Source organism: Paroedura picta, chromosome 6 (genome assembly GCF_049243985.1).
Source record: "Paroedura picta isolate Pp20150507F chromosome 6, Ppicta_v3.0, whole genome shotgun sequence".
Taxonomy (NCBI): Eukaryota; Metazoa; Chordata; class Lepidosauria; order Squamata; family Gekkonidae; genus Paroedura; species Paroedura picta.
Genome location: NC_135374.1, coordinates 18,731,595 through 18,749,825, shown reverse-complemented (window position 1 = coordinate 18,749,825; position 18,231 = coordinate 18,731,595). Strand labels below are relative to the sequence as shown.

The 18,231-nt window shown below is 46.6% G+C and overlaps 1 protein-coding gene across 1 annotated transcript; it reads left to right on the top strand.

Moving 5' to 3' along the window:
- The first annotated feature begins 8,199 nt into the window (after positions 1-8,199).
- LOC143840555 (vitelline membrane outer layer protein 1-like) lies at positions 8,200-13,839 on the top strand. The gene is made up of 2 exons (XM_077344167.1): positions 8,200-8,285; positions 13,539-13,839. The coding sequence occupies exons 1-2, from the start codon at positions 8,200-8,202 to the stop codon at positions 13,837-13,839; spliced, it is 387 nt and encodes a 128-aa protein (XP_077200282.1).
- Positions 13,840-18,231: the final 4,392 nt, after the last annotated feature.

The window sequence follows — 18,231 nt, the reverse complement described above, 5'->3', positions numbered from 1 at the left end:
AGGCAAAAACCTCTGCACCTACAGAAACAACAGGCACTAGGATGGACACCTGCACCGTGGCCTTCCTGGAGGTTGGCCAAATGGACTCTTGAGGCTTTGCCTCCAAACCTCAAGGAACATTACTGACCCAATCTCGAGGTGCTGCTTGGAAATCTCCTGGGATTGGAGGTCATGTGCAGACTATAGAGATCAACTCCCCATGGGAAAATGGCTGTTTTGGAGAGGGGCTCTGCAATGACAACTCATCTCCAGGTTCCTTGAGATGAAAGGGCTTGCTTGGGAGGGGGGATCTCTGTGGAATTGAGTTCCAGGATGTTGCAGGACATCAATTTCCACTTGGGACCTGGGAATTTGCTGGAATTTCAGGTCATTTCCATGCAACAGAGATCAGTCACCCTGAAGAAAGGGGCTGCAGAAATCGGTCTCACATATATTTAAGACAAGGGTATATGAAGTAGAGTTAGTTCACTCTTAGTTTAGACCTTTTTCTACCCTGGCTTATTGCACAAACAGATTATAACATTAAAAAAGGAAGGTTCATGATGGAAAATCAACAGAAAAACAAGGAACCTTTCCAAGGCAACAGTCTAGTGATAATATATATATTCAATTCCAATGCAATTTCTTTTATATACATGAAGAAACAACCATAATGGTTTCTAGATAATTTCTGTTTTCAGTGACTTCTTCAGTGGTTGAGGTCTCCAGTATCAGTTTGTTGTAACAATAGTGGAAAAATCATATTGCTTTTTCTTATATTACTGTTTTAATATCAATAGACCATTGGCTCAAAGGTACCAGGGAATGTTAGTCAACGACCATCCAACGGAAATTGTATTGGAATTCAATATATATATGGAAAGGTTCCTCTTTGTGCAAATTGCCAGCCTTCTGCAGAAGACTGTGGAACCTAAGAATGTTACCCCAAATACACTTAGGTCCATTCCGCATGACTTTAATGTAGCAGAAGGCTTGCAAATTGTAAATGCTACTAATTTGCAGTTTCGCAAGACGTCGCACACAATCTGCAACACTTCTGAAACAGTCCCGCGAAAAGCGATTCGTTGTAGCACTTCAAGGGAAATTGGAAAAAGTGGATTCACCCTCCGAAAAGCGCTACACTCTTGTGAACAATCTCCAACACTAGCGAAAAAGACCTGTGCGTTCCTATTGTTGCAGTTCCAACAACGTACCACCCCCTGGCTCTCTCCTCCGAACTTCCGGCGAAATGATCGCCATTTTTTTTCCTCGGAGCGAGCAGAAAGCAATGAACCAGTGAGGTTTCTCCGGCTACAGTCCCTCCACAGAAGTGCTTTAAAGCTCCCCTAAGTCCCCAAGCACAACACAGTCCCGTTTGCAAGTTCCCTTTATTTTTGGCCGAAAATCGCGCCTGTGCGGGGGGGGGATTTTTTTTTCACTCGGGGGAACGTTGTAACGATGAATCACCAGCTCACACGCCAGCTAGATGGGTCTCTCCATTGCAATGAATCAATGCAGATTCGTTGCAACGTGTGTTTTTCTTTTTTTTTTAAACACCTGTTCGTAAAGGGAAAGGGGCTTTTCTGGAACATGATAACAACCGCCCATTGGCTGTTTGTTTGATTGAAGGCAAGGGCCGGGACAAAGCACAGAAAAAATCGCTTCCTTTCTAGCGATTTTTGTGAGACCGGAAACCTGTGGGAAACGAATGAAACGCTACTGGATTCCACTACAAAGGCAGGCATGTGTAATGCCGAGATTGCACTTTTTAAAATAGCGTTTCCGCTTTGTGAGACCAATTGGCAACAGGATGAAGCCAGTCCCTTCGATCAGCAATACAATGGGGTGGGAGGTAAAATGGAGAGCAAGAGTTGAGCCCAGAGGCACTTGGATTAGGCAGATGCTGTCTTTATGAACCTAAGACAGAGAGCAAGATTGCTAAAATGGGGTCTGGCCTGGCTCAGGCAGACTTCAGCAGTGTCCTGGCTTTGGCTTAAGCCTAGACTATGGAAGGGTGAAATAGGTTTTAGAAGACACTGTCCTCATCTGAGAGGCAGGGGGTCCTACCATACTTAACACTGGTCCCCCCCACCCTATCAAAGACAAACATGTGCATGCACACACACATGCACAGGTGCACAAACACACACAAACCTTTGCATGTAAACACAAATCTGCATGCACAGACACACTCTTCCACCTCCTTACCTTTTGCAGCAGCCCTCCAGTGGTGGCTGTGGTGTCTCCCTACATCCCAGGGCTGCCCTACTCCGTGGAGGGTGGGACTAGATGGAGGAGTTGGGTGCCGTGATGACACAGTGGCTCCTGCCTACTTCAGGGGCAGCACCTTGCTCTGCAGCGGTTGTGCGTGTTGCACATTGGCCATGGCCTGCTTCATGCATGGCACCTCACCCTGCAACTTTCATGCAGGTCATGTGGCAACCTCAGCCGGCATCAGGGGTCCCACCTCTAACAGCCTCATGGTCAATGCCTCAGCCTCCTCTGCTGGTGGCTTCCCTATATCTTCTGGCATGTACCCTAGGACAGGGTGGGGCTACGTATATATCCATTTTTGCCCCAGGGGGCACACCAGAAGATGTGTTCCACAAAAATAAAAATATGTTTTATTAAAGAAAAACATGTAAGCCAAAAATACAATACTTTCAATTGCTATAACACACATATGCAAGAAGAAATAATATATGGGTTACATTACAGGGAGGTGGGGCAGCAATGGTTATAATTACCTGTGTGGACATAGTGATCATAGGAAGAAGGTGCAAAGCCAAGTGAATGGGTTAACATTTGAGAAGGGTACCTGATAGAATCCAAGGTTACCAGAGAGACAGTTTGGGGTGCCCAGGTGAAGGGTTTTATATCCTTTTCCCATACCCTTTCTCTATGCATACATGATAGTGAAAGTCATGGGGAGAGTCCCAATTCTTTAGTTTATACAGAACAGGAGGACATAATTTGGAGTGGCCAGTGGTCCATTATTGATATACATCTGGAAATCTTCTTGCCATGCTAGAGAAAAAATCCTGGAAATACCAATGAAGTTCAGGAACTGGCTGTGGAGAGTTCTGACAGTGGGAGTGATGGATACCGTACCTCGGTTGCCTTGCATCCTGGGCCAACTGCCCTAGGGTGGACTTCCCACCAACCAATGTACATCATCATAATGTTAAAGTTTAATTGTATTGGAATGATCTGCCTCTTCTTGATGAAGATCAGATCACGGCAGGAGTACATTAACAGAGTAGTGAATGTCCCTATTTTCCATGGGATTAATCAGGCATGGCACATAACGTCCTATAAATACGTTTCCTGGTCTCCAGGGCTGTTGCCATCTACCTGTTCCTCTGCTGACTGGAAACTTCAATATGCCATTTACCATTGCATCTGTCATTTCCCTGCCACTCTTGTGCTGCCTGTGCGGTGTGGAAGCACAAAATTACGACTCTGTTCTCACAGTGCCTAATGGAGGAAGATATGGCAGATGGTGGCATCAGGAATTCTGCCGAGGAGGGTTTGCCAAAGGTTTTGCACTGAAGGTAAGCACCCTCTCTCTTGTCTCCTCTGTTCTTCAGGCTCAGCTCTCCATTTCCCAGCCTCACATGGGGAAACTACCTTGGGTGATAGTTTACTTTCTTCTAGATTTGGTTTTCTGCTTTAAAAAGGTTATGCAGTAGAGGGTAGCTTTGACATTAGGTGGCTTCCAGAGAGGTTGACTCAGATAAGTCTTTTGTGACATGATTGCCTTCCTCCCAGAAGACAAGATGGACTACAGCTGCCCCAAGTGTAAGCTGGTAAGTCTTTTGGAGGAAAAGATTAGGGGATTAGAAAACAGAATTATTACTCTGACCCAAAGTAAGAAAGGGGAGGAGTTCATAGACCAGATCCCTGCAACTCCGAATAAAGAGAATACAACCAGTCCTGAAGAGGATAAGGAGATTGACCACAATAGGGAGCCTCTGCAGACAGTTCAGAAAAAGACTCAACGGCGAAGAGCGAGAATGTTCTCGGGGCTTTTGGACCTCCAGAATAGATTTCAGGCCCTTGCAGAGGAGGTGCAAGGGTCAACAAGGGAAGAGGTCCCAAAACAAAGTCTAAAACAAAGGGAAGACGCCACGGGGACAGAAGGAAATGGAGTTGAGAAGGAAAAAAAAAGGAGAGTACTGGTAATTGGAGACTCCCTGCTAAGAGGAATGGATCGCCATGTAGCTGGGCCCGACCCCCTAACCCGAGAGGTGTGTTGCTTGCCAGGGGTGAAAAATAAAGATGTTTCAGAACGGCTGCCAAACTCCTCAAATCTACAGATCGCTACCCATTTGTGATGGTCCATGTGGGAACGAATGACATGTCCCTGAATACCATCGCTCCTATTAAAAAAGACTATCAAGATCTGGGGAGGAAGCTCAAGCAAATGGGGGCACAAGTGGTATTCTCTTCCATCTTGTCTATCAAGGGAAGAGGAATGCGTTGGGAGAGGAAGATAATGGAGGTGAATCACTGGCTGTATACTTGGTGCCGGCAGGAGAGATTTGGTTTCTGGGACCATGGGATAGGCTTTCTTGAGGAAGGCCTACTAGCACCTGATGGACTACACTTATCGAAACTGGGGAAGAATGTGTTTGGTAGAAACCTGGGGAGATTCATCAGGAGAGCTTTAAACTAAAGCCACTAGGGGAAGGAAACGATCAACATAGGAAGTGTATGGAAGGAAAACGATCGGAGGCAGCCCAACCGGCAAGGCCAGCTCATAGGGAACCAAAAGAAGAAGAAGAAGAGTTGGTTCTTATATGCCGCTTTTCCCTACCTGAAGGAGGCTCAAAGCAGCTTACAGTCGCCTTCCCATTCCTCTCCCCACAACAGACACCCTGTGGGGTAGGTGAGGCTGAGAGAGCCCTGATATCACTGCCCGGTCAGAACAGTTTTTTCAGTGCTGTGGCGAGCCCAAGGTCACCCAGCTGGTTGCATGTGGGGGAGCGCAGAATCGAACCCAGCATGCCAGATTAGAAGTCCGCACTCCTAACCACTACACCAAAGGATTCAGATGTCTTTATACTAACGCCCGAAGCATGGGCAATAAAAAGGAAGAGCTGGAACTTCTCATGCTGATGGAAAGGTATGATCTAGTAGGCACCACAGAAACTTGATGGAATGATTCTCATGACTGGAATGTAATGGTGGATGGATATGAACTGTTCAGAAAAAGCAGAATAGATCGAAGAGGTGGAGGAGTGGCACTGTATGTGAGGAAAGGACTTACCTGTCAGGAAATTCTAGTGAAGGAGAGCATATCTACAGTGGAAAGCATCTGGGTGAAAATAAGCGAGGGGAAAACAAACAGTATTGTGGTTGGTGTCTGCTACCGACCGCCTGACCAACGAGAGGATGTGGATGCTGCACTTTGTGAGCAGCTTGAGAAAATATCCAAGCGGCAGGACCTTGTCATCATGGGTGACTTCAATTTCCCAGATGTGTGCTGGGAAACAAACTCTGCGAAGCGTCCTCAGTCATGCAAGTTTCTGACCTGCCTGGCTGACAATTTCATTTATCAAATGGTAGATGAACCCACAAGAGGTTCAGCCATACTGGACTTAATACTGACCAACAGGCAAGAGTTGGTGGATGAGGTGAAGGTGGTGGGGACCCTAGGGGGAAGTGACCATGTCCTCATAGAATTCCTTTTGAGATGGGGAGCCAAGGAAGCTTGTAGCCAGATGCGGATGTTGGATTTTCGTAGGGCAAACTTTAATAAACTCAGAGACATGATGAGTGTCATACCATGGACAAAAATGCTGGAAGGGAAGGGAGCATGTGACGGGTGGGCGCTACTCAAACAAGAGCTATTGCATGCTCCATCAATGACTATCCCAGAAAGACGAAAACACTGCAGGAGCTCTAAGAAACCTATTTGGATGAACAGAGAACTTCAAGAGGAACTAAGAAAGAAAAGGAAAATGTTCAGGAAATGGAGGGAAGGACAGAGCTCTAAAGAAGAGTACCTAATAATGGAGCAGATATTAAAGGGAGCGATCTGCAAACATCTGGAGGACAAGCTGGTGATCCAAATGGTAGATGAACCCACAAGAGGGCAGGTTAACATGGATAGAGAGGTTGTCGAGAGGCATTTAGCTGCACTGGATGAGTTCAAATCCCCTGGTCCGAATGAAATGCACCTGAGAGTGCTCAAAGAACTTTCCAGAGAACTTGCACAGCCCTTGTCCATCATCTTCGGGACCTCTTTAAGGACTGGAGATGTCCCGGAGGACTGGAAGAGAGCAAACGTTATTCCGATCTTCAAAAAAGGGAGGAAGGATGACCCGGGAAACTACAGACCAGTGAGTCTGACCTCTGTTGTGGGGAAGATAATGGAGCAGATATTAAAGGGAGCGATCTGCAAACATCTGGAGGACAATTTGGTGATCCAAGGAAGTCAGCATGGATTTGTCTCCAACAGGTTCTGCCAGACCAACCTGGTTTCCTTTTTTGACCAAGTAAAAGGTTTGCTGGATTGGGGAAATTCGGTTGATGTCGTTTACTTGGATTTTAGTAAAGCTTTTGACAAGGTTCTCCATGATATTCTGATGGATAAGTTGATGGACTGCAATCTGGATTTTCAGATAGTTAAGTGGATAGGGAATTGGTTAGAGGTGAATAGCGGGGTACCTCGGGGCTCTGTGCTCGGCCCGGTAATTTTTAACATATTTATTAATGATCTAGATGAGGGGGTGGAGGGACTACTCATCAAGTTTGCAGATGACACCAAATTGGAAGGACTGGCAAATACTCCGGAAGATAGAGACAGAGTTCAACGAGATCTGAACACAATGGAAAAATGGGCAAATGAGAACAAGATGCAATTTAATAAAGATAAATGTAAAGTTCTGCATCTGGGTCAGAAAAATGAAAAGCATGCCTACTGGATGGGGGTACGCTTCTAGGTAACACTGTGTGTGAACGAGACCTTGGGGTACTTGTGGATTGTAAACTAAACATGAGCAGGCAGTGTGATGCAGCGGTAAAAAAGCCAAATGCCATTTTGGGCTGTATCAACAGGGGCATCACATCAAGATCACAAGATGTCATAGTCCCATTGTATACAGCACTGGTCAGACCACACCTGGAGTACTGTGTGCAGTTCTGGAGGCCTCACTTCAAGAAGGACGTAGATAAAATTGAAAGGGTACAGAGGAGAGCGACGAAGATGATCTGGGGCCAAGGGACCAAGCCCTATGAAGATAGGTTGAGGGACTTGGGAATGTTCAGCCTGGAGAAAAGGAGGTTGAGAGGGGACATGATAGCCCTCTTTAAGTATTTGAAAGGTTGTCACTTGGAGGAGGGCAGGATGCTGTTTCTGTTGGCTGCAGAGGAGAGGACACGCAGTAATGGGTTTAAACTTCAAGTACAACGATATAGGCTAGATATCAGGAAAAAGTTTTTCACAGTCAGAGTAGTTCAGCAGTGGAATAGGCTGCCTAAGGAGGTGGTGAGCTCCCCCTCACTGGCAGTCTTCAAGCAAACGTTGGATGCACACTTTTCTTGGATGCTTTAGGACAGTGGTCCGCAACCCCTGGTCCGTGGACCGGTCCCGGTCCGTGGATCAGTTGGTACCGGGCCGCGGCTCCTCCTCGTCTTCCTCACAGGCTGCTGCCTCGGAGGCTGCCCTGCCACTTTGCCACCAGATCACCTTTGGTGACAACGATGCACACTTTTCTTGGATGCTTTCCGATGCTTAGGGCTAATCCTGTGTTGAGCAGGGGGTTGGACTAGATGGCCTGCATGGCCCCTTACTACTCTATGATTCTATGATTCTATGATTCTATGATTCTATGATTCTATGTGACAGAAAGGTTGTTGCTTGTTTTGAGGCTGAACTTGTTCAAGGACGGTGTGTTTTAAGTCCCTCAGAAGGGCTGGGCTGGATGGCAATCTGCGGTCTCCTCCTGCTCTGTGTGATTCTGATTCTGAAAGCTAGTGATGGTAGGCCTTATAGCCTCAAGGTAGTAATTGACTGGAAACAGTGCAATTAAAATTCATTTTCCAGTGATTCTGATTCTGTGAGGACCTGGGCTGGGGGCGGGGGGAAGGAAGGCAGCATTGGCTAAAAATGCAGAAAAAGAAACTAGCACACAGCACAGGTAATTCTATGGTAATTGAGTTCCTCACTGTCTTTCCACCCAACTGTGGGCATTTCCCTAGGTACAACCATACATGGGACCCGTTCGTGATGACACTTCACTTAATGCCATTCGCCTGTATTGCTCAGATGGTGCAACCATCACATCCTCCGAAGGAAAGTGAGTACATTAGTGACATCGCATCCTGTTACTGTACAGTGTTCCTGGTAGCTGTTAAGAGGAGAGGATTCATTCTTGGAACATGGGGAGAAGCACCTCCACAGTAAATCCAACTTTTGTCATCTATTATTATTTAAGGCATTTCAATAAAAGATCGGATTATGCATGTCCAAAGTATCCTATTTTGACCCTGAAGTGGCAGGAACACCAGTGAATACTGGAAGTGATGTCATTATGTCATTAAAATGCAGCAACACGCTTAGTATTTAGGAAAGACTCAAATAACAGAGCATCAGTGTCACGTTGATCATGCAATGATGTTACCTCTGGTGCTCACTCGAAGTGACATCATCATAATGTCACCAGCTGCATGGCTTGGCCCTTTTTCTGATCCCTTTAAGTCCAACAAGTTATTGGAAGGACCTGGCAACTAAACTATGTTTAACTGCCGGAACAACCTATGGCTAAACTTTGTATCTGGCCAATTTACTGCATGTGGGAACAAGGAGCTGCAAAAGGTGAATGGCATACCAGGTCTGCAGGGGAGGAGAAAGCAGCATTGTCATCTGACCCCTAGTAACCACAAGGATCACTGAAATTCCCAGAGCAACATAGTTTTTTTGTGTGCAAATGCTGACAGGTCAGACTTCTAGGGTTTTGCCAGGCAATAACATCATGGTCTTGGTGGGACACGGTCCCTACCGTTCACTTTCACTGTCAAACTTATTGGGGGCTTGCATTTGGGGGTGATACCTGCAGATTGTTAACACCATGCACCTGGTGTCCTTAGGGGAAGGTGGAAAATCCCAAGGTGGGCATAGTTTGGTCAAGGGGGGAAAAGATAGGGAAGTGTGAAATTCTGAAGGTTCAATCACAAACAATTCCCTTGAGAAAAAAAAACGGAAGGAGCCTAAGGAAGCCAAGGTGGCTCCAAAACAGTTGTCAAATTAAAGAGTTATTTGGGAAATGGAAGGCCTTATTACCAAGGATGAGTATCAACAAAACGATAATTGTATGGAGTGTGTTAGAAAACCTAAAGTTCATTATGAGCCTTCCAAATCGATTCAGAGCCAATGGAATTCAATGGAGCCATTGACTTGTATTGGAAATCATTTCCCCGACTTTCCCAGGGGCTGTGTGGCGGGGGTGTAAGTTGAACCCCTGACAGTTCTCGAAGAGCTCAGGAATGGTTTTCCCTGAATCCCCTGCAAGTTTCAAAAAGATTGGACCAAGGGGTCCAATCCTAGGGGCTCCCAAAGAAGGTACCCCTATCCGCTCTTTTGGATAGAATGCAGATTCGGAAATCTCTGGTTTTAACTTGATTCCCCTAGACTTCTATGAGAAATGGTCTTTGGGAGCCCCTAGGATGGGACCCCTGGTGCAATCTTCCTGAAACTTTCAGGGGACTCAGGGAAAACCCTCCCTGAGCTGCCCTACACGTTTCAAGAAGATTGCGCCAAGGGGTCCCATCCTTGACACCATTCCCCATAGACTTTAAAGGTGGGAAAAATTAATTTCAGCAGGTTAATTGCCAATACCCTGGTTAAATTCCTGCTGAAATTAATTCCCCCCCACCTTTAAAGTCTATGGGGAATGGTGTCAGCCTTTTGGGGGGTCTCATCCTAGAGGCTACCAAAGACCAGTTCCCATAGAAGTCTATTGAAATCAAGTTAAAACCAGAGATTTCCGAATCTCCATTCTATCCAATGGAGCAGATAGGGAGCCCCTAGGATTGGACCCCTTGGTCCAATCTTCTTGAAACTTGCAGAGGAGTCAGGGAAGACCCTCCCTGAGCTTCTCGAGATGTTTCATGGCTGCAACTTACACCCCCTCCACTCCAGCCCCCGGGAAATGTGGGGGAAGGATTTCCAATACAAATCAATAGTGCCATTGACTTGCATTGGTTCCAAACAGAACAGGCCAGGAAGGGACTCTCTCTCCCAAGTCTGGCATGCAGATGCCACCCTCCAGGCAGGAGATGATGGGAATAGATGTAAGAGCAGTTCCCCCATTTTCATCACCTCCCCTGGGGGAAAGGGACACTGCATGCCAGAGCTGCAGGGGAAAGCTGTGGCTGGCAGCCTAAGCAGTGCTTGGTGTCAGCCTCCAGGTGAGAAGAAGAAGAAGAAGAAGAAGAAGAAGAAGAAGAAGAAGAAGAAGAAGAAGAAGAGTTGGTTCTTATATGCCTCTTTTCCCTACCCGAAGGAGGCTCAAAGCGGCTTACAGTAGCCTTCCCATTCCTCTCCCCACAACAGACACCCTGTGAGGTGGGTGAGGCCGAGAGAGCCCTGATTTCACTGCTGGGTCAGAACAGCTTTATCAGTGCCGTGGCAAGCCCAAGGTCACCCAGCTGGATGCATGTAGGGGAGTGCAGAATCGAACCTGGCATGCCAGATTAGAAGTCCGCACTCCTAACCCCTACACCAAACTGGCTCTCCGGACCATTGAGGTCCACTCAGAGCTCACCTGGGTCCCTATGGAGAGGAGAGGGGGGCCCTGCACTGGTCTGTGGGGGAATATCCCTGCACCACTAGGAACACTAGTGGTGCAGGGATGCCAACCTCCAGGGGAGACCTGGAGATCCCCCCCAAAAAACCCTGGGAAGTTGGAAAACTTCACGGCGATGACACAGTAACTTCGGCAGAGCCTCAGAAAGCAAATGGAGGAGCTCGAGATAATCTGGGTGATCCATCCATGCTGGAGACTCATCACTGGCTCCCCCATCCAGCCTCCCCCCCTTAACAAATACAAAACAAGAGGAAGACTTGCTTTTCACAACCTAAAGGTGTCTCAAAGCAGCTTCCAGTCACCTTTCCCTTCCTCCACTCTGGCCACTGCCTTCAACCACCACAAATTCAACTGCTCTACTCAGGCCACATCCTATCATAGAATCATAGAATCATAGAGTCATAGAATCATAGAGTTGGAAGGGGCCATGCAGGCCATCTAGTCCAACCCCCTGCTCAACGCAGGATTAGCCCTAAGCATCCTAAAGCATCCAAGAAAAGTGTGTATCCAACCTTTGCTTGAAGACTTCCAGTGAGGGGGAGCTCACCATCTCCTTAGGCAGCCTATTCTACTGCTGAACTACTCTGACTGTGAAAAACTTTTTCCTGATATCTAGCCTATATCGTTGTACTTGAAACCCATTACTGTGTGTCCTCTCCTCTGCAGCCAGCAGAAACAGCATCCTGCCCTCCTCCAAGTGACAACCTTTCAAATACTTAAAGAGGGCTATCATGTCCCCTCTCAACCTCCTTTTCCTGAGAGAGCCCTGACTCTGGTAGAACAGCCCTGGCTGCAAACACTAGCATCAGGAAACACAGAACCACTACCCAGGGCACTACCCCAAAGGTGGCATGTGGCCAAGACAGGGAAGCAGTGAGGCAGCAAGGGTGGGAGACAGGCAGCAGACCTATGGGTCACTGCAGCTCTCTACCACAGCAGCCAGCCAGAGCTCACCAGAGTGAGCTCCAGCAGGCATAGACCCTGGCTTCAGTAGCCTCAGGGAGAGAGGCTACACAGAGCCAGGGATTTAAAACTAAAAAAGCTGCTGTGAGTGGCCAAATGCCTGTAGCTGACAAGCTACAGGCATTCTGATTGGCCACTCACTCCTCCTCCTCTTGGGTGCCATTTTAGGCACCAAAATAAACAGAAAATCCCCTCAGAAGCAGCCAGGAGGCTGCAGCAGTCAGGAGGCTGCTAATAGCTGGCAAATTCACTGAATCAATTGCTGGATCAGGGGAATGGCGTGGACATAGTTTATCTGGATTTCAGTAAAGCTTTTGATAAGGTTCCATGTGATATTCTCATTGACAAGTTGGTAAAACATGGTATGGATCCTAATTCCGTCAAGTGGATCTGGGTGACTTTGGGTTGACAGATCGTACCCAGAGGGTACTTGTTAATGGTTCAGCATCCTCTTGGAAAAGAGCGACAAGTGGAGTTCCCCAGGGATCTGTCCTGGGGCCTACGCTATTCAATATATTTATAAATGATTCAGATGAGGGATTAGAGTGGATACTTATTAAATTTTCAGATGATACTAAACTGGAAGGGGTAGCAAACACAACTGAAGACAGAATCAGGATCAGGATGATCTTGATAGGCTCAAGAAGTGGGCTAAACTGAATAAAATGAAGTTCAATAGGGCCAAATGTACAGTTCTGCATTTAGGTAGGAAAAATAAATTCCACCATTTTAGGAGGTGGGAGACTTGTCTTGGCAGTTACATGTATGAAAAGGATCTAGGACTCTTAGTAGACCATACATTGAACATGAGTCAACAGTGTGATTTGGTGGCCAAAAAGGCAAATGGGATTTTGGGGTGTATCAAACGGAGTATATTGTCCAGATAACGGGAGGTGGTGGTACCGCTGTAATCTGCTCAGGTTCAGCCTCACTCAGAGTACTGTGTTCAGTTTTGGGCACCCCAGTTGAAAAGGGATGTAGAAAAATTGGAGCGTGTCCAGAAGAGGGATTTGGAGACCAGGATATATGAAGAAAAGTTGGAGGAGCTTGATCTGTTTCGCCTGGAGATGAGATGACTGAAAGGAGATCTGATAACCATCTTCAAGTATTTAAAAAGGTGCCATATAGAGGATGGAGCAGAGTTGCCATCTCTTGCCCCGGAGGGACGGACCAGGACCAAGGGGATGAAATTAATTCAAAAGAAATTCCGTCTAAACATCAAGAAGAAGTTCCCGACAGTTAAAGCAGTTTCTCAGTGGAACAGGCTTCCTCGGGAGGTGGTGGGTTCTCCATCTTTGGAAATTTTTAAAGACAAGCTAGATAGCCATCAAACGGAGAGGCAGATTCTGTGAAGGCTCAAGGGGGTAGCGGGTTACAGTGGATGAGTGATTGGGATGGGAGTGTCCTCCATAGTGCAGGGGGTTGCACTAGATGACCCATGAGGTACCTCCCATCTCTATGATTCTATGATTCTATGTTAGAAGCATCAGAAAGTAAAGAATTTGCAAGTTGTACTCCAGGAAGGCTGGAGGTCTTTCAAGAGTAAAAACCGTCTGATAACTAGCAGTAGTCATTAACGTAAGATTCTTAGCTTGACAGTTTATTTGATAGGAATCCATTGGACCACAGAGAGCACAAATGTCTAGTTTGACTAATGACAGCAGAGCCCCAATATGTGGATATATCATCCATTCTCACACAGTGATTTCAGGGAACGGAAAATTGGCCACAGACTGACCGTGTAAAACTTCCCACCACAAGTTTTTTTTCATGCTCTGATAGGTATGGATCGTGGTCTAGTGAAAGAAAGTGCAAGTCGGGCTTCCTCAACTCATTTTCACTCCGTGTCACACCACCTCAAGGACTTTCTGATGATACAGGAGCAGATAACATCATGTTTACGTGCACCGATGGAACTGAACTGGAAGGAAATGGACATGACTGGGGCGCGTATGGAGAATGGAGTGCGTACTGCCCAGGGCGTGGCATTTGTGGGATCCAGACAAAGGTGGAACACTTAGATGGTTATCATTTAATAGATGTCACTACACTCAATGATGTGAAATTTTTCTGTTGCAGGTAAATGTTGGCATGTCCTCAATCTGTTTGGTTTCTGCTTCCTTGTATTCATTTATCTCTGTCAGTGTTACTTTGGCCTTCTGTTGTTCTATTGTTCTATTGTTCACATTCTTGTGCTTCATCCGTCAATCCAATTGCTCTTCAACCCATTTGTACATGGATCGTATTTCAATCCCACTTTGATATCACCATCAAATGTGTAAGGATGAACCATCTTACCCCAGCGTTGGCTGCAGGAAGTGATAACTATGGCTTCCTAGAGGCAAAAACCTCTGCACCTACAGAAACAACAGGCACTAGGATGGACACCTGCACCGTGGGGCCTTCCTGGAGGTTGGCCATATGGACTCTTGAGGCTCTGCCTCCAAACCTCAAGGCAGACCCAATCTCGAGGTGCTGACCCAATCTCGAGGTGCTGCTGGAGGTCATGTGCAGACTATAGAGATCAGCTCCCCAGGGGAAAATGGCAGTTTTGGAGCGGGGCTCTGCAATTACAACTCATCTCCAGGTTCTAATTCTGTGGAATTGTGTCCCAAGAGGTTGCAGGACATCAATTTCCACTTGGGACCTGGGAATTTGCTGGAATTTGAGGTCATTTCCAGGCAACAGAGATCAGTCGCCCTGGAGAAAGGGGCTGCAGAAATCAGTCTCACATATATTTAAGACAAGGTATATGAAATATAGTTCACTCTTAGTTTACACCTTTTTCTACCCTGGCTCATTGCACAAACAGATTATAACATGAAAAAAGGAAGGTTCACAATGGAAAATCAACAGAAAAACAAGGAACCTTTCCAAGGCAACATTCTAGTGATAATATACATGAAGAAACAACCATAATGGTTTCTAGATAATTTCTGTTTTCAGTGACTTCTTCAGTGGTTGAGGTCTTCAGTATCAGTTTGTTGTAACAATAGTTTTGCAGAAGACTCTGGAACCTAAGAATGTTACTCCAAATACACTTAGTGTTGGGGAGCATTGCCAAGGCTAACAAAGAGGACTGCAGACACTTTTGCTATCGGGTGGTGACAGAGTTAACTGGCTCACCAGGAGAAGGCAAGGGGTCCATTTCAGGGGTCCATTTCAGTAGGCTAAAGTGTCTATCCGGTGGTACTCATAAATCGTGCTTCAGTGTTCCTAGTCTCCTACAGGATCAAAAGATAGTGATAGAGCAGAAATGAGAGAAAGGCCCACACTTTTAGAAAGCACACTTTCAAGAGCACATTCATACATAAAATGGCCAGATTTCCCACGGGCTTTTCCCTTATGTCCAGGTTACCGGAGAGTACAGTGTGTCCACTTTACTCCCAAGGAAGCCTGGGACAATTGCCCACATGATGCACCAAATCTGTCACCTGAAATGCTTTCGCACGTGTCCTGAGACACATGTTTGTGGGCTTATGGGGAAATTAGCCAAATGATGTGAGACGGTGGTGACTACCATCACTGGATTGTTGCCCGTGCATACGAGGCAGATTACACCCGTAGGAATCAAGGAAGACACAAATGTAAATGGTAAAATTATGAGCTTTATTGAAAGAAAATTAAAAAAAAATAGAAATGGCTAACACATCAAGCAAACAGTCATATAGAGCAGGGGTAGTCAACCTGTGGTCCTCCAGATGTCCATGAACTACAATTCTATGAGCCCCTGCCAGCAAATGCTGGCAGGGGCTCATGGAAATTTGCTGGCATGGGCTCATGGGAATTATAGTTCATGGACATCTGGAGGACCACAGGTTGACTACCCCTGGCATAGAGAAGGGTGGAAGAGTGTTTGCGCGTGTTGCATATTTGCCATGGCCTGCTTCATACATGGCACCTCACCCTGCAACTTTCATGCAGGTCATGTGGCAACCTCAGCCGGTATCAGGGGTCCCACCTCTAACAGCCTCATGGTCAATGCCTCAGCCTCCTCTACTGGTGGCTTCCCTATATCTTCTGGCATGTACCCTAGGACAGGGTGGGGCTACGTCTATATCCATTTCTGTCCCAGGAGATGTGTCCCACAAAAATAAAAATATGTTTTATTAAAGAAAAACATGTAAGACAAATAATACAATACTTGCAATTGCAATAACACACATATGCAAGAAGAAATAAAATATGGAAGTGTTACGTTACAGGGAGGTGGGGCAGCAATGGTTATAATTACCTGTGTGGACATAGTGATCATAGGAAGAAGGTGCAAAGCCAAGTGAATGGGTTAACATTTGAGAAGGGTACCTGATAGAATCCAAGGTTACCAGAGAGACAGTTTGGGGTGCCCAGGTGAAGGGTTTTATATCCTTTTCCCATACCCTTTCTCTATGCATACATGATAGTGAAAGTCATGGGGAGAGTCCCAATTCTTTAGTTTATACAGAACAGGAGGACATAATTTGGAGTGGCCAGTGGTCCATTATTGATATACATCTGGAAATCTTCTCGCCATGCTAGAGAAAAAATCCTGGAAATGCCAATGAAGTTCAGGAACTGGCTGTGGAGAGTTCTGATGGTGGGAGTGATGGATACTGGGTTGCCTCGCATCCTGGGCCAACTGCCCTAGGGTGGACTTCCCACCAACCAATGTACATCATCATAATGTTAAAGCTTAATTGTATTGGAATGATCTGCCTCTTCTTGATAAAGATCAGATCAGGGCAAGAGTACATTAACGGAATAGTGAATGTCCCTATTTTCCATGGGATTAAGTGTCATGAACCCCCCTGCTTCATGCCATCTTGCTCCTCGCCGACCCTGCATATTCTCACACTCTCATGCCTTCTCCGGCCGATGCTGGCCAAGGCCATAAAGCAATAAACCTGTCTTCTGAGAACTTCACTCCCTTCCTTTCCCAGCGGGTGAGGAGCTCCCACAAATGTATCAATCTTACTGTAAGTGTCCTTGAGGAGACAGCAAAGTCTCAACAATGTGCCAACCTCCCGATAAGGCTCCTGGCCATCTGGCAGCCTGGGAACAGGATCCCTTTTGTCACCTTTATCCGCTCTCCCGCCGAAACCTTCTGGGTCCCCCTCCCTTATTTGGTGAGCCCTATATCTACCCTACCTGTCCCCTATGTACTTTGTTATTATCAAGATCTTTGCTTAGGAAGATCTTGGCATGCTTTAGCTTACTGTGGACTTTGCCTAATAAAGCTCTGCTTTGGAATTTGCAACCGACTGTTGGATTCTTGATGCGCTTTCACTTGGGACTCCACAGGCTGGGCTCAGCCTGATTCCTGACAAATTGATAATAACCACTTCTCCCTGTTAATCCATCCGTTGGTGCGCCTCGCTACCCATGACCGCGGCAGCCCCGGAGGACTCAGGGTTAGACATCGTGGAGCAGTCCCCGGACGGGGGCCGCCAGCGCCTGATCATCCATGTCCCCATCGAGGAACGGGTCGAGGACGGCGCGACCACGGTACCTTTGACCACCCCCCCTGACGCCAGAGACCACCGGACCCCGCCATGCCCGAGCCCCGCAAAGGATACTGCGAGGGCGAAGGGGAAATCGCCTCCCCCCCTCTACTCCGGACGAGGACGAGGGGGCCCCCGAGGCATGGCACATAACTTCCTATAAATAAGGTTCCTGGTCTCCAGGGCTGTTGCCATCTACCTGTTCCTCTGCTGACTGGAAACTTCAGCATGCCGTTTACCATTGTGTCTGCCGTTTCCCTGCCTCTCTTGTGGTACCTGTGGGGTATGGAAGCACAAAATTACGACTCTGTTCTCGCAGTACCTAATGGAGGAAGATATGGCAGATGGGGGCATCAGGAATTCTGCTGAGGAGGGTTTGCCAAAGGTTTTGCAGTGAAGGTAAGCACCCTCGCTCTTGTCTTCTCCATTCTTCAGGCTCTGCTCTCCATTTCCCAGACTCACATGGGGAAACTATCTTTGGTGATAGTTTACTTTCTTTTACTCTTGGGTTCCTGCTTTAAAATGGTTATGCTGTAGCTTTGAAACTAAGGACTCTTCTGCATTATGGAAAAGCTGATGAAAACTCACAAAATACATCATGGTTCTTCTGATCCCTATACAGGAGTGTGAATTTACTCGTCAAAATAGATTTTCTCTGCATGGTGAACTGCCTCTTCGGTGCTTTAAGAGTCTTCTCAGCATTGTTTCTGAAAGAAGCTTTTCACCGATTCATTTCTCTCCTGCCTCTCACAGGTGATGTATTAGTCATGCAGAGAAGCTCCTTGGTTATGCAGATTAGTGACGGCATTAGAGACTATAGGGGGCTATGAATTGTTTCATGCAGAAAGCATTGCAGTGTAGTTTTTCAACAGAGTATGTTTAATGCAGAACCAATTGTAGTGTCAGGATTGCTGCTGAACCCTGCCATGAGTTAGCATGAGTTTCTCCATTATTGTTTGCCTGATCTTTTCCCTGCTTTGTTCTTGGGGCCCCAG